The following is a 26056-nucleotide window of genomic DNA, read 5'->3' as shown; positions in this document are numbered from 1 at the left end:
TTTTTTCATTTCAGAGCTAACTATGGTTAACATTACATCCTTTGTATTTTCAGAAACTATATTTAACCCAAATTGGTTTGTAAATCCATTCTAATTCCAGCTGCAAGGTTCAGGTTGGAATTAATTAGGGCTATAAAAAAACCCAACTATGGCTATCATACTAACCAGAGTGTCATTTCAAACAGAAAAGTCTAGCATTGATGTAAAGAATGCACAAACCATGCTTGATTTCCTATTATGACAGTTTAAGGCCAGCATCACCTCCCCCACCCCCCAAAAATGGTTTTAAACCCTCTTGCTCTTTCAAGTCCCACAAATGCAACTCACTCATGTAACAATTAAAACTTTTCAAGAAAAAAATAAATGTATATATATACAATTTCTGAACCGCACTGTTTATTTTTGCTGCTTGAAACCTAAGTGACAGTATGCCACCATAATTGTGGATTTCCTCTAATCCTTTATTACACTGCAGGTACAGAAATATGCAGACACATTTTTGGAGAGTTGACATTTTGCAAAATGCAGCAAACATTTCAATGTATACATGAGAAAGAGGAAATGTTCAAAAGGGTATGCGTTTCAAGTTATTGCAGGTTATTTTTTGTGAGATTTTTTTTTCTGCAGGTAAAATATGCTTAAATTTAAACCAACAGGAACGTGTCAGTGTAATTAAAATCATGACAAACATAACCTTCTCTCTGGCCATAAGGTGCCCCTTGGCAGATTATTAGGGTGTTGCATGGTGAGGGCAAAAGGTCAACACGGCATCAATCCCGTGGCATTTTGGTTTTCTTCTGAAGATTAAAGCTGTTTGTTTTTTTCTTGGGATAAATGCAGCAGCAAAACACAAACCAGCTGATCAAAAAAGCACTTCTGCCAGTAACTCCAATAATTTCAGGGCACACCAACCGACAGTAGTTTTGCCATTCCCAGTTTTTTAAGGTTTACATCACTGCGCTGTTGCCTTAAGTAGATTTTCGTCATAGCTTCTTCTTGTTTAAGCCAGCTTACTGACTACTGCCTGGTTGAGTGAGTTTAGTTGGTTGGTCCATTTATCTAATGCAGTATACCGTGCTCCACCCCGCTTCTGATGATCTAGCTCAAGAAGTTGATTTACTTGATCGATCCGGCCATGAATAGTGCTGAAAGAAGCAAAAACAGAAACGTTATTACAAACGAATACATCTTTGAGGCCAATGCTCTGACCATGGATAAATACAAGTTTGCACAATACTCTGACTTCCCACCTTTCTTTTCACCCCTAATTACACAGAGGCATAATCTAGGTGCTTCTATTAATACTAACCAGACTTTGTTACAAGTCAGAGTTTATGAAATCTGTTTTGAAACTAATTATAATTTGATAAATGCTACTATAATTTTAGATTCAAATGGAATTCACAGGGTGAATCCAACCCCACACAGTATTCCTAATTTAATATGACCAGGAGATTGTGAATATAGTATACTAAAGTATATATACTGAAGAAAACAAGCACTTTAGAGGTGAAACTCTACATACATTCCAAAGACCAAGTGCAGGCAAGCTGATGTTTTTAAAAACCACACATACACAAAACCAGCAACAAAGATAAGGGGGGAAAAACTGAACAACACAGACACAACATCAGAGGTTCCTATTACAAAAAACAAACTTTTACAGGGAAAGAGAGGCAGTTTGATTAATGAATTCTTAAGGAAATATTAGAAATTTTACTTATTAATTTCAAAAGCAACACTTAGTTCAAAGCCAAGAACAAATGAAATTGGTCTTTTGAAATGTTCTGCCATGATGAAATGGAAGTGACCGTGAAACGATACCTCTTTCATAATAAAAACTTGTAATCAGTGAGATAATCTGATATACTCCAACATTAACCCAGCATCTGTTTTTATTTTGTTCTATCCTCCAATCTAGAGAGCCTGCCTGGTGTAATGTTTAAGGCATCAGGCTAGAAATTAGGAGTCTTGCCTTAAGCGTAAAGCCAGCTGAGTGACCTTGGGATTCTCTCTCAGCCCTAGGAAAAGGAAGTTGCAAGCCATTTTTGAAAAACTTTGTCAAGAAACTGCAGGGACTTGTCCAGCCAGTCTTGGAGAATCAGACACAACTGAACAGAAGAAGAAGAAAAATAATCCAATCGAATGACAAGGTTGATGGAAGTTGTGAATCTTTGACCTTTGGTAGATATTACTTAAGGGACGCAATGGCTCAGTGGCTAAGACGCTGAGCTTATCGATGAGAAAGGTTGGCAGTTTGGCGGTTCAAAACCCTAGCACCGCATAATGGAGTGAGCTCCCGTTAGTAGTCCCAGCTTCTGCCAACCTAGCAGTTCAAAAGCACGTAAAAATGCAAGTAGAAAAATAGGGACCACTTTGGTGGGAAGGGAGTAGTGTTTCGTGCGCCTTCGGCATTTAGTCATGACCACGGAGACATCCTCGGACAGCGCTGGCTCTTCGGCTTTGTTACGGAGATGAACACCGCCCCCTAGAGCCGGAAACAACTAGCACATATGTGCGAGGGGAACCTTTACCTCTACCTGGAGATTTATTCAATAAACTACCTGCTTCCTTACCAGTAGATATCTGATTGCTTTTAAAGTACATCCTTATGAATCAGTGTTATTATTCTGAGTTAACATTAAAATGCTATGAGGAAAAAAGCCCTCTATATACTAGAGACTACGTCTCTAGTATATACTAGCTTAATTCTGTTTTCGAATAAAATCAATATTTACAGAACAATACAAAATGATTATTGGGAACCACTGCCTATTTGTAAGTTTATCTCCTACATGACACCACTATTTCACAACCAAATAATGTTGAATAAAGTATTCTACTATTACCATGCAACATAACATCAACTTCATTTTAACTGGGAAAAAAATACACTGTTTATATGTCCTTCACTATAAATACATCCTTGAAAAAACTTATGGTTGAAGAAAAGGGAAAAAAAATACTCACTTATCCAGTATACACTGCACAAGCAAGCTTTCCACGTCAGCTACATCTATGTTTAACTCCTAAGGGGAAAACAACAGGCAGAAGTAATGGCCCCAGCGTTAAGAGGTTCAATGACGTAAATATGAAGAGGCAACATTTTTTTTCTCGCTTCCTGATAAGTAACAAGAACTGAAATCCTATGCAAGCAATATGTACAAATACCTTAGAAATAAATGGAATATGTATCCTTGTGTAAGGCTTAATTAATTTTATAAGCACTTGTGTCCTGATGTTTCTCAGAAGTTCTGGAAGAGAACAAAAGCAAAACGGTCATTGCATGAATAAGGGACAGCGTTAGAAATAAAAGAAATGCTTATGTCTCTCTCCTGTGATTGCTGTCATGCTCTATATGTATCAAGCACAACCATCACTGAGCCCAAATTTTCCGTTCATAAGTCAGACATTTGTTAAGTGAGTTTTGCCCCATTTTACGACTTTGCTTGCCACGTTTGTTAAGCAAATCACTGCATTTGTTAAGCTAGCAAGACGGTTGTTAAATGGTTTCCCCATTGACTTGGCTTGTCAGAAGGTCACAAAAGGAGATCACATGACCCGAGGATGCTGCAACTGTCATAAATATGAGTCAGTTGCCAAGCGTCTGAATTTTGAATATGTGACCATGTCACTTTTTTCGGTGCCGTTGTAACTTTGAACAGTCATTAAATGAACTGGTGTAACTCGAAGACTACTTGTATATCCTGAGATCAGTAACTGATTTTCAAATTGTCTTTTCAAAACTTAAAATAACAAAATTTAAATCACCCAAAAATATACATATGACGCCAAGGCCTTTAATTAACCAACTTATCACAAACCAATTCTGAAGTAAAAATTGCATGGTTCAATCCTCTCATTTTCATGGTTAACAGAATTTTAGATGTACTTTTAATGTTATTTAAATACAAAAGAAGTTTTCTGAACGAAGGACATCAATAATTAATCCAGGCAGGGTGGAAAACGAAGAATGCAAAACAAAAAAGAGACAAAAAAACCTTCTGTACCTTCAATGTGCTCCCTTATGAAGGGATCGTCCATGATGTTACTGTGATTTGTCTTTAGGATCTTCTCAAATTCAGTGATGTCATTATTCTGATAGGCACTGCAGGAGAAAGAGCACAGAGTTACACTTCGGTAGACTGAAGGAGACAGCAGGCACATAAATTTGTATTTGCAATCCAAAAGGGAACATAGGAGCTGCGGTGGCGCAGTGGTTAAGAGTGCAGTACTGCAGGCTGCTTCTGCTGAATGCCAGAAATTTGGCTGTTCAAATCTCACCAGGCTCAAGGTTGACTCAGCCTTCCATCCTTCCATAAAATGAGGACCCAAATTGTTGGGGGCAATAGGCTGACTCTGTAAACTGCTTAGAGAGGGCTGTAAAGCGTTGTAAAGCAGTGTGTAAGTCTAAGTGCTATGGCTATTACTGTATAGCAGCCTTCCCAAAAGGCAACCCTGCAGGGGGGATGAGACTGCAGATCATGAGGTTAGGGGAGGAGATAATTTCTCAAGGTGTGAAATGAAGTTGTTTCTATTTTTATGATACAAGGGCTACCATTCAAAGTGCTGATCCAAGCTTAAGGGTTTGTAGGTAAAAGCCGGGGCAAGGAATTAGTGGTCCCATTCGTTTTTGTTTTTAGACCTATGTGATTTTTAACAACATAATCCCATTTATCCACATGCCACATGTTGCATCCAATAATTCAGAAACTATCTGGTAAACTAGAATAGCTTTTTTCATAACGCTGAGATAGAAACTAAACATCAGGAGTGTTAACAGATTGACAGACTGCTGGTGCATCAAACTAGGTGTACCCTTTACATTCTAGTCAACCATTAATTAAATAATTTATACTTTTTGCAATTAAAGATAATTTTGAAACAAATTTCAAATTTTCTCTACCACTTCACACAGTTTCAAATTCACTTGTAGGTTGCTATTCATTTTGCTTGTTAAGAAGAAAGAATTCAAGAGTTCTTACCTTACTAAATTTGTCATTGCTAGAATCTCTGGATCATTTTTGTATGGTTTTGCCTACACGGGAAATAATACATATTTACATTTCTACAATAACAAAAATATTTATGCTAATCTCTTTCACAGAGACAAAAAAAAATGAAGTAAGGGTCAGCTGTACCTCCTGAGAATCAAACGGATTTATTCCAGACTTCATCAGCATGTTTGCTAGGACTAAATATTTTAAGCATGTAGTTCTTCTTGGACTCCCTGATTCATCATAATTTTTGAACGCTTCAAAGAAATCAGTATGTGCCTTTTCAAATTCACCTTCTCTTAGGTGCATTTTACCACCACATTCTGTGGGAGAAAAATTAAGACAGCTGCTAATGATTTATTCTGCCACACAGAACACAGAATACCTTTTAAATCTGACTTTTTGTTTATTAATACTGACAAAGGGCCAAGCAGATTGAATAATGTTTAAATCACATCTCTTATTTCAACTACCCATTATAAGGAAGTATAAGATGAACACGGCTATCCTGGATAAACGTTCAGTTATTATAGTAAATCTATATACAGTGGGTCCTCTTTTGGCAATTGAGACTGGCAATTCCATCACTAAGCTTCGTGGTCACTAAACAGCAAATCATGTGATGAGAACAGACTTACATTCCTTCCCAAGTGAATCACCAAGACTATTAGCTAAAGCATTACGTGGCCACGACTTGCAATGTTACTTTTGTGTTCTTCATTAACTCTGCTTGTTGCAAGTCATGTGGGGAGCATGCAAACTCTGATCCTTGCAATAGTCACAAACATGTGCCAGTTGAAAGGCACCCTAATAGGAATCCTGGAACTGTGGGAGATGCTGCTATGGTCATAAATGTGAGGATTGGTCGCAAAGCTGTTTTTTTTTTCAAACACATTGACATCAAACTGTTGATAAACAAGGCAGTCAGTAAGCAAGGACTACCTATAAATACATTTGTTCGGAGGGAATTTTCCCAAACAACAAGCTTGGAATCTCATTATGTCTGTAGAATATTCAAGCTGTAATACACATCAACATTAAGAAGTGAAATATGACCATATCTGCATAGTAATTTAAGGAAAGGATACCATCTGCCCAAGTAGTTCTCCCCACCCGCCCCAGAGTTGTGCAACTCTTGGAGTCAGTTCCAAAATGCTGTTTCAGAGTATGAGTAGGGCCATAGCCACATGATCCTGAAAAGAAACAAGCTGTTTTAAAGGGCTGCAAATAGAAGCTACGTTTGCCTGCCAAGGACTCCAAAGCACCTTTTTGGAACTGGACTCAAAGCGTCACAAGACCCTAATTAATTTCCCACAGGCACAACCCCAATCCAATCAATTCTAAGAAATTTGGTCATGTTCAATATGTTAGGTAATACATCTATAAACATAACAGAGTATGTGCATTCTCCCTAATATTCTGTTGTTATACTTGTTGATATCCAGCTTAACGTAATTTCTACAAATAATGTCCCTAATAAATTGTAGCTAACAAGCTAACTCCCCTATTTATTAAAATACTAATTTCCATTATGTTCCTCCCTTTGCAGTAATCCAAATCATACTTATTCTCATAGCCACAGGATCAAGCAAAATGTTTCTGTACAATTTAACCTGTTTAATATACTGCTGTATCACTAGCAGTATGCCTCTTCCAACAGCCTAACCCATGGCTGGTTGGGGAATTTTGGGAGTTGAAGTCCACAAGTCTTAAAGTTGCCAAATTTGGAGACTCCTGGCTTAATCTATTAGCCTTTAAGATGCCATTGTACTTGCCTCTGATAACTCCCATGATCAGCGGATGAGGAATTGCAGACTTGATGTGCAATGACTGTTCATATAGTGCCTTCAGTTTTTTATTATTTTTTTGTGCGGTATACATTTGAATTTCCAAAGCATAAATTTCCAAAAGCTGCGTGCCTTTTTTAAGGTCATCTTCTCCATCATCAGTCTAGTAAAAAAAAAGTGCAGTCTAAAATCATGAATACACTTTTTCTCTCTGCTTCCTATGAAAAACACTTACAAATAAAATTTATTTATAGATTTTAATCTATAAAAAGTATCTCATATGCACTGCAAGTTCTAAACTATCTTGTGACATCTTTATGCCTGGACTGGAAAAAAAAAAGTAGCAGTATACATTTCAAATCAACACACAGAAACCAAAATCCAGTATAGATTCCTAGGAGCCATAAACTTGAATTTCTACAGCTTTCCAGAGAACACAGTTCTCTCTCCGCACCTGAAAGGAGAACTCCAGGGGTGAAGAAGTTAATTATTAGATTCTCCATTCCACCATCAGCTTCAAATATAAATTTATTTCCCACATGGACTGGGAAGCTTAGCTGTTGAAAGCTCCCAAATAAGACATGACAAGAGACTTCTGGAAGATCCATCAATCCTTTGGCTGTCTGCTATAACCCTGATCTATGGAGCTGGATGAGAAAGTTTAAGAATGAAATCATGAACATGAAAATTGCGGGTTTTTTTTTTTTTCATTTCTGCCATTCAGATCTGCAGTTAGCAGAGCAATGGGAGCAATGGACTAATATTTTGTAAATGAACAGAAAGAGCAAGCATGATGCATCACTGGCCATGCTTAAATATGTAACATTTAGCATAAGTCTGTCCGTCAAAGTAACAATCCAAATTAAAGTGCTAAGCTATCTGATTTCAATGGACATTTGCTTTTGGATGCAGGATTGTCACTGGCACTTGTAAAATTGTTCAAAGGCAGGTAAAATGCCTCTTTAAAATTCCTTTTAGAAGAACACATCAAAGCAATTCTGCAGAGAACCCCACAATGCAAAAAATGTTCTTCCTTTATGTCTATTAATTATCTTTCTAAGATACGCCTACTAAACCAGTACTATTCTGTTGTCAAATAAATGCTTGTGCTATTTAAATACTCTACGAAGGATTGCATCAGAGTTACAACCAGTTGAGAAACAGACTCAGAGAACAAACTGCACCTTACCTGACACGACTGATGGAGTTGCCGCAAAATCTTCTGTAACTTGCCATACTCTTCTCGTTCTAAATATAGTTTGCCAAGCTGCAAAGCAAAATGTTATTTTTTTTAAAAAAAAAGAGAAAGAATCCTAAATATATATTTAAAAATTGTAACATTCAAAAAAAAAAAACAAAAAACCACCCCAACCCAGATTGGCCATTTTACCTTTGTGTTTGTCTTAAACCACAATCTATCATTCTTAGCATCTTTCAGTGCTTCAAGTGTTGTCTCATAAAATTCCTGAAGCAAATCCATCTGACATAAAAAATCAGAATTCTATAATTGTAAACAGCAAATTTGTGCCTGTTAATAAAGTCAAATGAACACACCCAAAGTGCAACTTTGAAAACTTATACACTCTAATATCAGCATTAAGATGTGCATTAACATTGACAAACCATAACAAAATCAGCTTAATTTGGGTTTTCAAACTCTTTTTCCAGGCATTTGTAAGAATCTGTTTCTTCGTTAGTGCTTCATGGAATAATACTATGATTTGGCTTGAGCTATTGAAGCTGCAAATTCCCAAGTACCTTTTATTTTGGCATCTACAAAATTATCACCCTATATTGGGCAAATAAAAGTAATAAAAAGAGATTAATGGTTTTTTTTTTCCTCCAGTGAGATACATTGCTGTTCAACTATAATTAAGATGTGCAATTAGAAATACTGATTTCATACTTTTTAGTGCCATGCTTATTTCTGTATCAAACAGCTATTATCTTTTCGGGTCTGAAATAAGGAAGACTTAAGGAAACTCTGCCCATGAAAATAATCAACACAGATGCCAATGGCAGAATCATACATTGTGCAATTCAGGTTTTTGAGGATATTTTAGGAGTTTGAAGATCCAGTACACATGTTCAGCAATATTTTATTTATTTATGATTTCAATTTATTTGCTGCCTATCTCACCTTGGGGCTACTCTAGGTGCCTGAAATTGAAAAATGATTTCAATTTCAATATTATTTTAACATTATAGTTTTAAAACATTGAGAAAAGAACAATTAATGAGAAAGAGGTAGAAAACAGCAAAATCAAAAACATTTGTGCTAAAAATGGTTCTACTTAACAGTTTTCCAAGAGAAGCAAACTAAACAGATTCTTAGACCTTTTAAAATAATAGGACATTGAACAACAAGCCAAGCTAAGCCTAAAATTATTCCAAAACTATCACATGGCGCAACCATCACTGAGTTTAGGATGGGAATGTCCTAGATAATGGCAGTTGTTAGAACACAGGACATTTTCTAGTGTTGAGTAAGATTACAGCTGTCAAATGATTTTCCATATCTACTTAAGTATCTTGATTACATCTTTGTCTTTGAAATCTTGCATATCATGAAAAAAACTAATATCATACAATTAAAAAGTTGGTCTAAGATAGTATGATTATAAGAATTAAGAATTTCCAAATCAAAATAGCAAAGAATAAAAAGTTCCTAGAAGATGCCCAGTGATCTGTCAGAGTTAAAGCTGGAGAATATTTATATAAAGGTTTCCACAAGTTTGAGTAGACACCCTTCAAGCAATACTGAAGGGTTTTAAAAATATATATATATATATATATCCCACCACCTCACATGCTATAAGAAAGGTGCAATTTCTTTTCTGAAGACGATCATAACTTAATGCTATATAGCTAATATAAATCTGCCAAACTTCTCAAATTCGGTTCATTAAATCCATTCAATTTTCAAAAACCACAGGTCCCTTTTTATTCCAAGGACCTGCAATCTTTTTGGGACAACAGTACATGAAAGCATGTTTTACTCCCATGTTTTTGCATGCAAGAAATAGATTATAAAAATAAATTGATTTTTTCCCATGTGATTTGCAAGTCCTTGTAATAAATGGTAAATAAATAAATGGTTCTCTATTTTGTGATGAACTGCCCTCTGTTTAGCTTGAACAATTATTTTTTATAATAAATGAAATAAAGTAGCATTTGCAGATATTTTTCAAGAAGGTGCAACTTCTAGAAATAGAAAGGAGAGATAATCTAACCTGCTTTGAAGTGGAAATATAATCAAGAATAGAATTGATGGATTTTTCTGAATAATTCCTTGTGACCGCACTTCGTATGTAGGTCAATAGTTGTTTATATCTGTTCATCATTTCAGGAAAGTTAGTCTTTATCAGAAAAAGAAATATTTATGAATTACAACAATGCATTTCAAACTGAAGATGAGTCTAGTTAGTAAATTTAAAAATAGGGCAAAGCCTGTGTAACTGGATACATGCCTTGAAGTTCTGCCAGTGCTCTTCCACTCATTTTGCAGAGACCATACTTTGCTAACGACAATTTTCTCCCATTTTGATGTGGCTTAGTTCTTACAGGAAAAACCCAAGTAAAAATGATACACATCTTACCAGTTTGAAATTTATTTTTATCATCTGTTTTAATGCTTTGAATCCCCATTCTCCTTTTTCACCTTCAAGCTCCAAAACCTAAAAAACAGAAAAGATAATATTTTTCAATTTTGATACTTACAGATTCATCAAAAGCTACAGTAAATCCTAGTCAGCATTTTTTTTTTGTTTCAGGAAAAGGTCTTCTGTTCTCTGTAAAGCAGCAGTTTTTATAATTTCTGTATTTCATCCTTGAATGTCCATGTCCTGATTTCAAGTTGTTCTTCTGGATTTATTGCAACAAAAAAAAAAAACACCCAGCAGCTTTATGCAGAAATTATTTTCAAAGAAGTTAGTTGTCAGTTCAGCAACTGAATCTACCTACATTGCAGTGACTAAAACGGGAACAAAAGAAGGCAGATAGGAAGAGAAGAGGCAATGTGTGATCCATCACTATGAGAACCCAGTTGTAGAAATATTTTTAAAAATTCAAAAGTAGCAACAATAAGATGCATTATTCTTAAAATAAATGTTCCCACAAGCAAAAAGTCTTACATACTTCTAAGTAGCACTGAGGAGATTTTAAGTAGGTAAGCTCAGTCCTCCCTGAACCAGACATTATGAGAGCAGTGATATTCCAGATAGGTTTCCCAATACTATAATAAGTGATATCATCTATCATAAATGATATTAAAAGTGAAATATGGCAATATCCCAGGATTATTTGACAACAGGATTTCACCTGCACCAAGCTATCACACATAAAAAGCCTAATAAACCAAAATATTTGACCAACGAATGTATACCAATATGAAAAATTAAAACTATAAACCTTTTGAAAACTGCTCAGTGCTGCTTTGGGATCATCCTCCTTCAAGGCTTTGGAATTGTAATACTGATTCTCCAAATCTACATTTGGTTCAGAGTTGCTGTCTTCAGAATATTCCTGTATTTTAAAAAGGGTAAATATATATATATACATATCAGCTGAGAACATTAAATTTTAATCAATTAAGAGGTACGCGCCAAAGAAAAGTGTGCATACGGGGTAGAAATGAATGGGGGGGGGGAATGATTTGTAGTGCAAATAGCTAGCAGTGGCTTAAGTTGCCACACATCCTTAGCTGCTTTAACAATTTGAAAAGGGATGCTTTTTGTAGTTTGTCCTATGGAACAAAACATAAGTCAAACAATCCATGCAGTTAAAAGCAACTCTCATAAATACATCAAAACTTATATTTTTAATTTTTACATAGATTTCATCAGCCCAAGCGTTAATCTTTCCTGGATTAGGTTAAAAATATGAGAAATGGAGTCATTCATTACTACTGGTAGGTTTCAGAAAGATTTCTGCTATGAAAGAAAGTAGCCTGAATAATTAATGCTGCTTGCTGGATCAGATGAAGGCCCAATAGTCTACTGTCTTCTGGAATCAACTAATGCTTCCATCAAGCTATCCCCTATATGCTTTCAATATGATTTTCAAAGACAAGTTGTTTTGTGGCTAAGGAGATTCTGGTTGTGTTTACTACAAGTTAAATCAGTAGATTCACTGAATTTGTCATGAATGATGGGATTCATACAACCCAGTAGATCATGTTTTACAAATGGAAAAGTAGATCATGTTTTACACCTGGAAAAGCCATACCTGACTACCCTATTTGCTCTCCAAGACCTTAAACAAGAGTATCTCCTAGTTATAGTCGCTTTGATTTTTAAACGAACATGCTAGGAGCCAAATTTTAAAAGGGACACACATGTAATCTACTTCAAGAAATAGACACACCATGCCTCTTGAAAAAACTTGTGGAGAGTACTATGTAATCAGTGTTTTCAAAAGTTAGCAAGTACTCCCACAAACCTACAAACAAGAATTTCAATTTAGAAAACATGCCAATCAACTTGTTTTCGATTTTATTAATTACTGCAGTGGTTGTCAATCTGTAGTCCGCAGACCTCTGGGAGCCACAATGTCATAACAGGGGGGGTCCGATAAGGCTTGAAGAAATGTTATGATTAAAATCTTGGATTAAGTCTTGGGGGTCCATGGCAACAAAAGATATTTAAAGGGCGTTCGTGGGGAAGAAAAGGTTGAGAACCACTGAATTACTGGAAAGATCCATATATTTGGTTTTATTTATTTGGAAATTTTACATTGCCACCTACTCGCTCACAGCGACACAAGGCAGCTTACATGATTAAAAATGTTGTATTTGTGTAATAAAATGACCACTAAGCATCAGAACGCTGCAAAAAAATCACAAAACCCACATATCCACCTAAAGCTATTGCTCAAAAAGAAAAAAAGAAAAAACAGAATTACAACTTTTCCTACAGCACAAAATGAATCGATATGTATTTGTTCAGTGGATTAGTCACGCATTTTCAGAAGTGGCTTCTACAACACCTGTCAAATCACATCAAAATAGAGGCCTTTTACCATGCAGGAGGAAAAACTCCCTATAAAGCATGCAACTGCCAACATACACACACACACACACAAAAAAAAAAAACTCCTAATACACACACAAAAAGAAATAACGAGGATAATCAATTAGATAATGACGTTTGACTGAGGCTCCCATGAAAAACGTCATCTTCCCCTCCTAGGACCACAAAGATCAACAAAACCACACTCCCAGGCAGGAATGAAACACAGGTGGTCCTCGACTTACGACAACTGAGCCCAACCTTCATATTGCTAAGTGTGAAATTGGTTAAGCGAGCTTTGCCCTGTTTTACGATGTTCCTAGCCACAGCCCTGCCGTCGTTAAATTAGCAACCCTGTTGTTCAGTGCATCTGGCTTCCCCCATTGACTTTGCCTGGTCAGGAAGTTGCCAAAGGGGAACCCTCCCTCCCGGGGACATTGCAACAGTCATAACTGTGAGCCAGTTGCCAAACATCAGGAACATAAGTCATGTGACCATGGGTTGGTTTTTTTTGTTTTTTTGCTGCAGTGGTCATTAAGCGTGGAAAACGGTCACAAGTCACCTTTTTTCAGTGTAACTTTGAAGTATCTGTCAGAAATGGTGTAGGTAGAACAATCAACCAATGGAACAGAAGTTGCCCTTGGAAGCTGTGGGAGCTTCATCAGTGGAAGCTTTCAAGGAGAGATTGGACTGCCATTTGTCGGAAATGGTGTAGGGTCTCCCACTTGGGCGGGGGTGGTGGTGGACTAGATGACCTACAAGGTCCCCTTCCAACTCTGATTATCTGTTATCTGTTAGGTTCTCCTGCTCGGGCAGGGGGTTGGACTAGATGACCTACAAGGTCCCCTTCCAACTCTGATTATCTGTTATCCGTTAGGTTCTCCTGTTAGGGGTTGGACTAGATGACCACAAGGTCCCCTTCCAACTCTGATTATCTGTTATCCATTAGGTTCTCCTGCTCGGACAGAGGGTTGGACTAGATGACCTACAAGGTCCCCTTCCAACTCTGATTATCTGTTATCTGTTAGGTTCTCCTGCTTGGGCAGAGGGTTGACAGATGACCACAAGGTCCCCTTCCAACTCTGATTATCTTTGTTAGGTTCTCCTGCTTGGGCAGGGGTTGGACTAGATGACCTACAAGGTCCCCTTCCAACTGTTGTTCATCTGTATCTGTATAACTTTGAAGGGTCCCTAAACGGATGGTTGTAAGTCGAGGACTACCTGAACTGAAAAGCCGGCCAAGATTTCAGAAGCCCCCTTCCTCCTCCAAAGAAGGAACCCCCGGCACCCCTCCACGGGATTGACACCCCCCCCCACAGCCCCCACCCACCCCGGGCCAGGGGCGGCGGCTCCAGGGGGCGCGACGCCCGGGTCTCTGTGGGCTCGGGATCCAGCTCTTCGGGCGGGGGCGAGGCGGTTCAAGCCCCTTGGGCGGGCCTGACGAGGGGGGCCTAGCGCGGAGCCTGGGCGGCGGCGGCGGCGGCGCTCTTCTCCCCGGGACTGCGGGGAGAGCCGGGGGGAGAGAGAGGGAGCCGGTGGGGGGAGTCTCGCGCTCGCCCCTCCGCGCTTCCTTCCCCGGGGCAGCCGGGCGTCCAAGGGGCTGGCGCAGACCCCCCGCACCCGGGAGCCGAAGGGAGCGAAGGCGCCGGGCGAGCGGAGGAGAGGCGGAAGCGGAGGCGGCTGAGGGGAGGAAGGGCGGGGGCGGCCCCCGGCGCAGCGGCCGGCCGGCTCCCCTTACCAGGTCGTAGTCCTCCTCATCGTCGCACATGAAATCATCCTCCATGTCAGACATCTTGGCCGGAGGACGCGAGGGGAGGGGGAGGGAGGAGGAGGAGGAGGGGCGGGGCGCGGAGGTCGGACCAACAGCCGAACGGACGGCCCCCTTCTCCCACAATGCCCCGCGCCTTGGGCAACACCCCCCCTCCCCCGTCCTTCGACGCGACGGCGCGGAAAGGGGTTCTCACGCAAAAGCGTCCCTCGCGTCGCGCCGCGCCTCGGCCGTTCCGGCCGCGCGCACCCGGAGCCTCATTCGGGGTGCACCAGGCCTGGGTTGTTGTCGTTTTTTGGCAACCAGGCTGCCTAGCAACGGCTCGGCTTGCCAAAAGCACAGCTCGGGTGATTGGAATGAGGCTTCGGGCCGCCCGATGCACCGGGATCTTAAGCGGAGAGATCCCGGGTGCAAAACTTTTGCCTTGGTGTTGTTAAGAGAGGGCTGCAGAGGGGAGCGTTGTGCTCTCCCTTGGGCGGCTCTCTGCTGCTTTTTAGCGAACCCCCGAAGGGCAGAATCAGACTCTGACTTGGTCAAGTTTGGAAAGGAATATTTGTAGTTTGGGGTTGAAATGAGGAGTTCTTGGTGTTCTCCGATCTTTGGTGTTTGCAGACGTTTTATGACCGAACTAGGTAACATTATCAGTGCACCTGACATCGTTGGTCAACTGTCACTAAATCGTCAGCTGATACAGGAAGAGGAGAAAGGGGCTTTTTACAAGAGCTGCCACCTCACAGCAGGGCCCCTCAAATGCAACAACTGTAACCCTAAAAGACCAACACTTCTCAACCTGGACAACTCAAAGATGTGTGCATTTCCACTCCCAGAATCCCCCATCCAAGTTATTGCAAGTCTCTCTGCTTCAATGGCTACAGCACAGACCAGCAGAAGCCCAAGAGATGAGTTTTCCTGTTTTGCAATTTGCCTGGCTTGGCATCAGTTTGGCCAGAGGTTATAAACAGTGTATAGAACTTGCACAACGTATAAAAGCAGCCAGTTGTGTGTCTTTCATACACCGCCAAGCTATAATTTAGCATAAATTATACACACACCTGACATATAGATATAAGTATAATACAATAATGAATCCCTGTGAATGAATCTCCATGAAACCCCAAAAACTTTAACCTTAGACTGTCTACTATTGACCTCACCCCTTTCCTAAGAGGTCTGTAGGGGGCGTGCATAAGCGCACCAATGTGCCTACCGTCCCTGTCCTATTGTTTCTCTTATTCTTTTATTTTTCTTATATGTACCCATTTCAAGTATTCACAACTATGTATACACTTATACTTATTATCTTGTAAACAATTGGCAAATCAAATAAATAAATAAATAAATAAATAAATAATGGAACATAAGATAGGGCTGAATACTCCAACCTAATTATACCAGCCTTTTCAACTATTTTTGAAAACTTAGATAGGTGTTTTTCAAACCTGGCACCTTTGAGATGTGTGGACTTCCAACTCCCTGAATTTCACAGCCACTGTGCCAAGTTTTCAAAACACTGGACTAAGTAGGTGTTACCTCCAAGGTAACTTCCCAACTTTAGCAAAAGCCTGAAACTCTACCATTTTTTTTTTCTGATGAACACCTTTGATTAAAAAGCATCCTTTCTTGAGTTACACGCACCTGCCCTTCAACAGATGCTGTAATCCTCCACTTTTCATTAGTTAAGTTTACGCGTTTAATAAAACGTGTAAGTTGAAAAAGCGGCTGCAAGACCCAATCTCTCCAATTTTCTCAATCGGTGATGGGGAGGAAGGGAGAGAGGGAGGGGCATTTTTTATTTCCGAAAGTGGATGTTTCCACATTAAGGGGCGTGCATAAGTGCACCATCGTGTCTCCCGTCCCTGTCCTATTGTCCCCATTTAATCGTACCTATTTTCTGTATTCTTACTCATGTTTATACTTATACCTATTGTTTTGTAAGCAATTGACAAATCAAATAAATAAAATAAACATTGCAGAAGTCTTCGCGGGAATAGGCTAACTCTCCCTGGTGGAGAGACGGGGTCCTTCGCTTCTTCCTGCATCTTTCGTTGTGATTTTTTTTCAGTTCCGCATCTGCAGCCGGAGGTGGGGCACGGTCGTTCGCCGGAGCTTCGTCCTCTTTGCCATCAAGAGCGCCTCTGGGCGGGGAATACGGGGAGGAAACAGCTGCAACGAGCCGAGCTGGAAGCGGACGTGGCCACTTGCAAAAGGAACACACACACACACACACACACACACACCGCAGCAACGTTGATAATCGTGGGGGAAGCACGGGATGGCTGCCGACGCGCCCCCCATCCTTTCGCTCCAGCTGGTGGAAGAACCGAGGTGCGTGGTCGGACTCTCGCTCCCCTTCCGCGTCTGAGCTCCAGCGGTCAGGGCAGGGGGCTAAGAGGACCTTCTTCCTTGAAGCGCTTTGCAACGAGTCCTGCTCGTGGTTTTTCCAGTGCCCCAGGTTACTTACTCCGAGGTCGAGGTGCATGAGATTGGAGGAGTTGTAATCTCCCAGAAGATTACAGGAGCAGTTCCGGGTGGTTTGCTCAGTTTGCTTCCTATGAGTTTTTCAAGAAAATAGGCGTTCATTCATTCAATTTCTATAGCTGCCCGTCTCAGTCCATGATTCTGGATATCTTACAATTTAAAAAAATACCGGTACACTCAAAATGCTAAAAAGCATTTCAAAACACAAAAACAAAAGAAACATCCATAATAAATATGCTTGGCTGAGATGCTTGGCCAGTTGGCAACAGGGTCCTTAATACATTCAGCACCCCAGTCTCTGATATATTTCTGCCCATTCCACCCCAAGTTTGATCTTGCAACTGTGTAAGAGAGAGCTCCGTGGGTAGCAATGCATTGCTAGGATAATTTTGCCCTGCCTGATATCCGATGGGTTGGATTATATCTCTCATAAACCACTGAGATGTCCACTGATGCCAGATTGGGGAAGATTGAGTTAAGATTCTGAACTAAAAATTGGTGATCCAATTCAACCCTACTCAGCCATGGACATTCATTTGATGATCTGGAGCCTCATAGGCCAATATATCTTACATAGTAGTTGTGGGAATAACACTGGATAATTCAACATCATCTGACCAACAAGGTTTAATGAACAGAAGGTGCAGATTCAAAATGGCAATTGGTTTTGTTTCAGTCATTATTGTCAGGCACAAAATTTCATTAAGGAGCCATATTAAATATAGTTGAATAGTGACTTGGATGTGCCTTAAATTTACAAGTCTTGTCCCATCATCTGGGATATCTCCTGGGGGAAATTTTGTGCCTGACAATAATGATTTGGAATCAACTGCATGCAAAATTTCTCTTCTGCCAAATTCAGCAAGCCATGATATTTTTGAATAAACTGCAATAGGCTAGAATCATATAATATAAAACTATGCAACCCTTCATAGCTTTGTGTCTGATGTAAAGATTATTTGCTGTTACTTTCAATAACAGTGCCGTGATTAATGGAATGCAGTAATATGATCTGTGAATACTAAAATTACATTAGCCTACAAAACTAGAGCCTGCTCATGTCAAATTGGTTGAAGACCTTGGATTTTGAAATGTATCCCTTGACATCTGTATCTCTGACAAATTTGTACTGCTGCTCCTTTTCAGACTGCTGAAGCTGAAAAACATGTTCATATCTAAATTTAAAACAACACCAAAATTTTATGTCCGAGCACCAGGCCGAGTCAACTTAATAGGTAAAGTATTTTTAATGCATTATTTTGTTAACCTTTGAGCAGTAGAATCAAGTGGCAGCCAGACCTTTTCACTTTAAATAGCCTATATTTGTTTGTTAGGCAGTAAGGTGTGGCACTAACTAAGGTATCTGCAGGATTGCCACCTCCTGTGTGAATTAACCTGTTCAGTACATTCTTCCCAGGAGATGTTTTTAGGTATACTCTACCCCACTTGTATGAAGTAAGGGGAAGAAAGCCAAGAAATATTATTTTTCTGACAGCTCCAGGGCCATGGAGCAGTTTTCCCTTAGAATTAACACTTGTTACATCACTTAACGTCCCAAAAATAATATAAGGACTCTTCAACAGAGCGCTGTTGTCATCTGTACTATTATTGATATATTACTATTTTATTTTTATTACAAATTGATTAGGTTTGCTCTGATTATTTTTTGACCTTTCCGTCAGTGCTTTTGCCATGGTTATTTTAATTTTATATTGTATATTATGCATTCTATCAAGTTGCTTCAGTCTAGCGAAGGCCAGTCCTACAAACCAAGATATAACCTCTGTGTCTAAGAATCTTCAGCATAAACTATCCCATGCAGAATTTAGTCAAATGGAAAAGGGGGTATTTGGGTGCTATGTGAGATCATTTAATTTTCTGGTTTTTTTTTTAAATAGGTGAACATATAGATTACTGTGGATATAGTGTACTCCCAATGGCCATAGATCAAGACATACTTATAGCAGCTGAACCTCTAAACAGTCCAATCCTCCATTTGGCTAACACAGATCCCTCATACTCGTGAGTACCATATATTTTTTTACTGATTATTGTTGTTGTAATATAGATGTTTCACAGCAACTAAACAATGGCACAATCTTGACCTGTAAACATGCAATTGAAAAAGTGCATCACAAAAGGGAAATTAGTGAAAATGGAGCAAAATTCAGAGCGGAATCCATTATGTGTTAAGCCATTCAATATTTGAACTATCAACAAACATCATGCACCTGGAAATAGGTACATGTGTCAGGCTCCAGCTCTCAAAACTCTTCAGCCAACATGGCTAATGGCAGCTGCAGTTTAATATAGGTAGTCTTTGACTTACAAAAGTTTGTTTGGTGACCGTTCAAAGTTAAAACAGCATTGGAAAAAAATGACATTTTTCACACGACCATTGTGACATATCCCCATGGTCACCTAATCAAAATTCAGATGCTTGGCAATTGATTCATATTTGTGACGGTTGCAGTGTCCAGGGGTCATGTGATCTCCTTTTATGACCTTCTGATAAGCAAAGTCAACTGGGAGACCAGATTCACTTAACCATGTTACTAACTTAACAACTGCAGTGATTCACTTAACAACTGTGGCAAGGAAGAAGTCGTAAAATGGGGAAAAACTCACTTAACAAAAATCTCACTTAACAACAGAAATTTTGGGCTCAATTGTAGTCTTACATCCAGGACTACCTACCTGTATACCTGAGCACTAGATAGTAGAAATCTCTGCTGGAGTAGGATGAGTTTAGTTATCTACATAAGCTGGAACCGTTTTAAAAATATTAAAATTACCTCCCGATTCCCCAAACTGCTTAAGAAATTGGAACATAATCCAAGTTTTTCAGCATAATCCAGGAGGGATCCATTTGCTTCAGATAAAAACGTAATATTATAGCATTGGTAATTTATATCAGATTTCTGAGAGGCAGTTTGGTGTAGTGGTTAAGACTAAAAATGGCAAGATGTGAGTTATGGTCCTACCTGAGGCCCCAAACCTCGTGCCAGATCTTGGACAAGTCTGTATATCACCACCTTTATGATGAAAGAAATACAAACCACTTCTAAAAACCTTTGAGTCAACAGTGTTTTGAAAGCACACATTGAGGGGGAGGAGGAAAGAGATTGAAACGCTTATGTTTTCCTTGCAAACAATTGTCTCTCGGTTTCCCCCTTTTTACTTGTTTCTCCCAATTTCTACACTACCTCACTCAGCCAGTTTGTCAAAATGGATGTCTGAAATAAATGGGCCAACTTTAGAAGCCAGGTTTGGTTTCGGGTCTGAGGTGGTTGCAAAGGTTTCCAGTGTTCTTGCTGTCTTCTTAAATCATAACCATCTACTCCAGAGGGAACAATGATACCCATGTAATTATCCACATCTTGTTTCATGTTCGGGTTTTGAGCTTGCGAAGGAAAAAAATGCATGGAGGAAACAGGATCCGTGTTTATTTGGGGGGAAGGAACAAAGGGAAACGGCAGGCTGGAAAATTAGTTTCTACAGTAGAAAAGTAACCCTTGAAACAGTGTGTTCTACAATCAAGGGTGATACCTCCTTTATGCACTCTTGTTGGTCTTTATTCATAGACTTTTTTTAGAAAGGAAAAAGTGGGATACAGGTCATCTTCAGTTTGTTTAGTGATCGTTCAAAGTTACAATAACAGTGCACAGAAGCCAAAAAGTATTGGACTAGAATACACACGTGGCTGGAGAAAATGATAAAACAATCTATAGATTTAAAACCAGAGACATTTTTATTGGGAATTTTGCCTGAGGGTTACAACAAAGAGTTAACCTACTTGATTATCAATGTATTAACAGCAGCCAGGATTGTATTTGCACAAAATTGGAAAAATGAGAAAATTCCGATGGATGAGGAAATAATTAAGAAAACAATAGAATGTGCAGAAATGAGTAGATTGACAATGGCAATTAGAGAACAAGAGGACCTTGAACTACAAAAAGCATGTTATTTTGTCTAACCACATTTACCCCAAGAACTTTCACCCTCCCACTTTGCCAGGCTCAAAATGTGGCAGGGTGGGAGCATCTGTATTCAATATGGCTTCCAACTCTGACAAACAGAGCTGAAAAAAGTGACTTAGAACCATTTTTCACATTTAATGACCATTGGAGAATCTCTATGGTCACGTGATCAAAATTGAGAAGCTTGGCAACTGGCATGGATTTATGACGGTTGCAATGTCCCAGGGTCACATGATCCCCTTTTGCGACAAGCAAAGTCAATGGGGAAGCTGGATTCACTTAACAACTGCAGCGGTTCACTTAACAACTGTGGCAAGCAAGGTCGTAAAACACGGCAAAATTCTGTCTTGCTTAGCAACACAAACTTTGAATGCAAATTGTGGTCATAAGTCAAAGACTACCTGTAATACTTTGCTGATACCTGGAATTCATACATTGTCCTAAGTTGCGGGTTATTTGAATTTAGCACATCCGAGCACATGAACCATGGCTGACAAATCATTACGGCTTTTTTCCTGCCACATTTTAAGCCAAAGCCAAACAAACATTCCTGGCTTAGTATGAATGTGTGGATCTTCTGTGTGCTGACTGGCCTGTGGGTCTTCTAGCAGCTGTATGGTATGGTATCTTCAAATCTCATCATCCCTACAGTAGAAAGCATCCCAGGAATATTAAAATGAAAAGTAACAGATAATCAGAGTTGGAAGGGACCTTGTAGGTCATCTAGTCCAGCCCCCCTGCCCAAGCAGGAGAACCTACACCATTTCTGAAAGATGGCAGTCCAATCTCTTCTTGAAAATCTCAAGGGACGGTGCTTCCACAACTTCCGAGGGCAACTTCTGTTCCATTGGCTGATTGTTCTGTCAGAAAATTTCTCCTTATTTCTAGGTTGAATCTTTCCTTGATCAGTTTCCATCCATTATTCCTTGTCTGGCTTTCAGGTCCTTTGGAAAACAACTTGACCCCTTCCTCTCTGTAGTAGCCCCTCAAATATGGGAACATTACTATCATGTCTCCCCTGCTCCTTCTCTTCACTGGATTAGCCATACCCCTGTAACCGTTCATTGTATATTTTAGCCTCCAGTCCCCTAATCATCCCGGTTGCTCTTCTCTGCACTTTTTCTAGAGTCTCAACATCTTTTTTATAATGTGGTGACCAAAACTGGATGCAGTACTCTAGGTGTGGTCTTACTAAGGCTTTATAGAGTGGTATTAGTACCTCACTTGATCTTGATTGTATCCCTCTGCTAATGCAATTTAGGATTGCATTAGCTTTTTTTGACTGCGGCTGCACACTGCTGGCTCATATTTAGCTGGTTGTCCACTAAGACTCCAAGATCCCTCTCCCAGTTAGTGCTATTGAGCCTGGTTTCCCCCAGTCTATATGTGTACTTTTGGTTTTTCTTGCCTAAGTGTAGGACTTTACTTTTCTCTACATTGAATTTCATTTTTTTAGATACGGCCCAGTGTTCTAGTCTGTCAAGAAAGCTGTGTTGGCTTTTCTTCTGGTAATAGGAATAAGGGAAAGAACCAGAATGGAGAACATGGGTTGGTAGATCTGACATTGGTTTCCAAACTTTCCTGGTTAATGTCTCATATGGGGAAGAAAGAGATTGCCCAATGCTTGTTCCAAATTAAAACCCAAGTATTTAGATGGGAGTGTTCAATTGGGATATTCATCCCATTTACATTCCTGTTGCAATAGTTAATTCACATTAATTGAGTTGAACTCTAGATGGAAATACACCCTTCCTTGACCCATAGCTTGTCGTCTTCTTTGAGAGCTTCATTGGCCTGGAAAGCACTGGAGAAATCAACTAAAGGAGTTAGGCCAGTAGATTGTGAGAGAGATGTCAGAAGACATCTGATTAGAAAGCCACACCAACGAAAAAGAATTCCACGGCCATCCATCAGCCAAAACCTGTCTTAAATATGAAGTCAGTTTATAATTTTTTAATGCAGTGTTTACAATTTTTACCGGCCGATCTTGGAAGATTGTCCTTTATACATAAAGTTCTACAACAAGAAAGATAATAAACTTTCTTGGAGTTTAATTATTTTTTTAAACTAGATTACATTGTAGGGCACCATCCGCTGCACTGATTTTACCCACTGTGCTGTTTTGAGAATTGAACAGGGGAATCGGTTCCAGGGGTCTCACGGGGTAAAAATAGACTTCTGGTGCCAGTACAAAGCTTTTTTTTATTTTATTTTATTGGTTTTTAAAAACAAACATAAACAAACAAAACATAAAAACATCAAGCTATCTTCCATAGATGTACATACAGTGTGCCAGTTGGTTTACAAATTGTTTTGTGCTTCCATTTCGTAGTCTTCAATTACAGTTACATTGCATATAATCTCGTATTGTCAATCAAAAATTAAATACCTTAGTATCATTATTAATCAATCATTTGACTGTACTTTTATTCATTCATTCATGTTTTACAAGATAACCATAATTTACTTAGTTTATTTTATAACAGTTCATATTATCATCCCAAATCTATCCTAAAATCATTTTGTAGATATAATAAGAAAGAAGTACATCTTTATAGATTTATTATTTTCTAAAAGTCTACATATTTCATTACTGTACTTTATTGTCTAACCATTGATAGAAAAGATCCCAAATTTTATAAAATTGTTTATCCTCTTGTTCTCTAATTTCAAATGTCAATCTACTCATTTCAGCACATTCCAATATTTTCTTAATGATTTCCTCCTGTGATGGTATTTTCTCATTTTTCCAGTTTTTAGCAAATACAATCCTAGCCGCTGTTAATACATTTACAATCAGGTATTTCAAGTCTTTACTATATATTTCAGGTAAAATTCCCAATAAAAATATCTCTGGTTTCAAATATATATACTTTTTTGTCATTTTTTCCAACTACATGTGGATCTTAGTCCAGTATTTTTTAGCATCCGCCACAAGTCCACCACATATGGTAATATGAGCCAGGTGTCTGATGACATTTCCAACATTTTTCGCCAGTACAAAGCTTAAGGCACCTAATTTATGCCTTAAATCCAAACTGAAAAACAAAAAGATCGAACATTTTTGGACTTACTGTTCTAGGAAGAAGATACCCCGGTCTGCCCTCATTCAAATTTCTATCAAGAAATTTCTCAATGTTTAATTAGGAATATACAAGTAGTCCTTCATTTTGTGACCATTAGAAGTTATAACAGCACTAAAAAAACGACTTATGACTTTTTTTTTTTTTTAACAATCCCTTGGTCACGTGATCAAAATTCTGATGCTTGGCAACTGCCTCAAATTTACGACAATTGCGGTGTTCCAGGGTCACATGATTCTCCTTTGTGACCTTCTGACAAGTACAGTCAATAGAAGCCAAGGTTCACTTAACGACTGTGTTACTAACTGAACAACTGCAGGGATTCACTTAACAGCTGTGGTAAGAAAGGCCGTAAATTAGGACAAGGCTCACTTAGCAAGTATCTCACTTAGTAACAGAAATTTGAGGCTCAACTGTGATCATGAGTTGAGGCTTATCTGTAATTGGCAGAGAGAGAAAAAGAAACTGATTTCTTTTACCGGCAGGTGGCAGTAGATATGTTTGAGTGGCTTATATGCGTACCGAGAATGTAGTAAACCTATTCTGAAACAATTTCGCTTTTTTCTGTTTATTTCCTAGGGATTTCAATACAGATGCCAATGACATCCAAATAAAGCAAACAAAACCTTTATGGCACAACTATTTCCTCTGTGGGTTCAAAGGAATACAGGTGAAGTAACTTCAATTTACATCCTCTTCCTTTGAAATTTTCAGCAAAATGAAAAGCAAAACACAAATGTTCCAATAACACGCAGTCGGTTAGAAAGTTAAACACTCTTTAATGTAAAAGCTCTACAAGATTTGAAAAGCAGAGGAGGACTAGCCCTCCCAAATTGGGAAATATACCATATGGCAGCTACCTTACTATGGCTAAAAGAATGGGTGAATCTAACCAATAAAAGAACTCTACTACTAGAAGGCCACGACATGCAGAGAGGGTGGCATGCCTTTTTGTGGGATGTTGGGAAAATCAAACAATCATATTTTCATAGGCATCTTATCAGGGACTCTCTATTAATTAACTGGAAAAAAGTACGCAAAAAATGCTATCTAAAAATTCCGATCTGGCTATCTCCAATGGAGGCAATAGTACATCCTAATAACTTGGACATCAAAAAAATGATTAAATATAAAGATTTATTAGACCCACAAGGAAAACTGAAAACACGACAAGAATTACAAGAGCAAGGATTTACAATTGATCAGTGGGTATACCTTCAAATTCATAGCAGATATAAACAAGACATTAAAGATTTTGGAATCTATAACCAATTGCAGATTTTAGATAAAATTTTATTAGGACCACACCAAAAAAATATATCCAAATTTTACAAATATTTATTGGAAATAGAATTAGAACAAGAGATAGTCAAAGGAAATATGATAGCTTGGAGTAGAAATGTGGGACGGAGCATTACTCTATCAGAATGGGAAAGGATTTGGAATAGGAACAAGATCACAAAATCAGCAGCATACAAAGAAAATTCATTCAAAATGTTCTACAGATGGCACCTGCCCCCTTCGAGGTTGGCGAAAATGCACCCCAACATGAGTCCAAAATGCTGGAAATGCAAAAACATAGACGGTACCTTCTTCCACATGTGGTGGTCTTGCAAAGAAACCCAGAAATACTGGCAAAAAATTAGGTATTGGCTGGAGGAGATAACTAAGGAACAAATTGAATACAAACCAGAGTCTTTCCTTTTAGGGATTTTTGATAAACAATTATCAAAGAAAACGAAGTATATGATAATCCACATCCTAACAGCGGCCAGACTGGCGTTCGCTCAGTGCTGGAAATCACCTTCCATCTCCACTGAACAGATGATTATCCAGAAAGTCTTAGAATGTGCTGAAATGGATAGATTAACTCTAACACTAAAAAATAAAGAATCCTCAATCTACTATAGCAACTGGAATCCTTGGTACAATTGGCTAAATCAGAGATAGAT

General features: G+C 38.9%; 2 protein-coding genes across 4 annotated transcripts in view; one reads left to right on the top strand and one right to left on the bottom strand.

The window, feature by feature from the left end:
- Positions 1-374: 374 nt before the first annotated feature.
- COPS2 (COP9 signalosome subunit 2) lies at positions 375-14604 on the bottom strand. Of its 2 annotated transcripts, none has more exons than XM_026677098.2 (13): positions 14531-14604; positions 11195-11308; positions 10384-10461; positions 10018-10143; positions 8175-8285; positions 7974-8051; positions 6773-6947; positions 5142-5320; positions 4986-5038; positions 4011-4108; positions 3172-3254; positions 2971-3029; positions 375-1145 (listed from the first exon to the last, which is right to left on the bottom strand). In XM_026677098.2, the coding sequence occupies exons 1-13, from the start codon at positions 14582-14584 to the stop codon at positions 1001-1003; spliced, it is 1353 nt and encodes a 450-aa protein (XP_026532883.1). In that variant the 5' UTR covers positions 14585-14604; the 3' UTR covers positions 375-1000. The 2 variants fall into 2 exon arrangements, with proteins under 2 accessions (XP_026532883.1, XP_026532884.1); XM_026677099.2 differs by having other exon boundaries at positions 8175-8264.
- Positions 14605-16674: 2070 nt separating this feature from the next.
- Positions 16675-26056, top strand: part of GALK2 (galactokinase 2) — a 48342-nt gene continuing 38960 nt past the window's right edge. The window contains exons 1-4 of one of the 2 annotated variants that reach the window (XM_026677095.2): positions 16675-16885; positions 18185-18273; positions 18937-19060; positions 24684-24774. In XM_026677095.2, coding sequence (XP_026532880.1) covers positions 16833-16885; positions 18185-18273; positions 18937-19060; positions 24684-24774 — 357 coding nt within the window. In that variant the 5' untranslated portion in view covers positions 16675-16832. The remainder of the gene's footprint in view (positions 16886-18184; positions 18274-18936; positions 19061-24683; positions 24775-26056) is intronic. The other variant, XM_087972665.1, reaches the window with a different exon arrangement.

The sequence above is a fragment of the Notechis scutatus genome, chromosome 11, assembly GCF_049901735.1.
Source record: "Notechis scutatus isolate UNSWTSFEM ecotype Mainland chromosome 11, rNotScu1.2, whole genome shotgun sequence".
Lineage (NCBI taxonomy): Eukaryota > Metazoa > Chordata > Lepidosauria > Squamata > Elapidae > Notechis > Notechis scutatus.
Note: the sequence above shows the minus strand (reverse complement) of the source record. Positions and strands in the feature narration are given on the sequence as shown.

What these genes read in the sequence shown, in the direction of transcription:
- COPS2 (XM_026677098.2), bottom strand. Translation starts at nt 14,584, where the DNA reads ATGTCTGACATGGAGGATGATTTCATGTGCGACGATGAGGAGGACTAC. An exon ending in TAAAAATAAATTTCAAACTG is followed by an intron (nt 10,144 to 10,383) that starts GTAAGATGTGTA and finishes TTTCTGATAAAG; the next exon opens with ACTAACTTTCCTGAAATGAT. An exon ending in GTGCAGTGTATACTGGATAA is followed by an intron (nt 1,146 to 2,970) that starts GTGAGTATTTTT and finishes TGCTTCTTTCAG; the next exon opens with CACTATTCATGGCCGGATCG.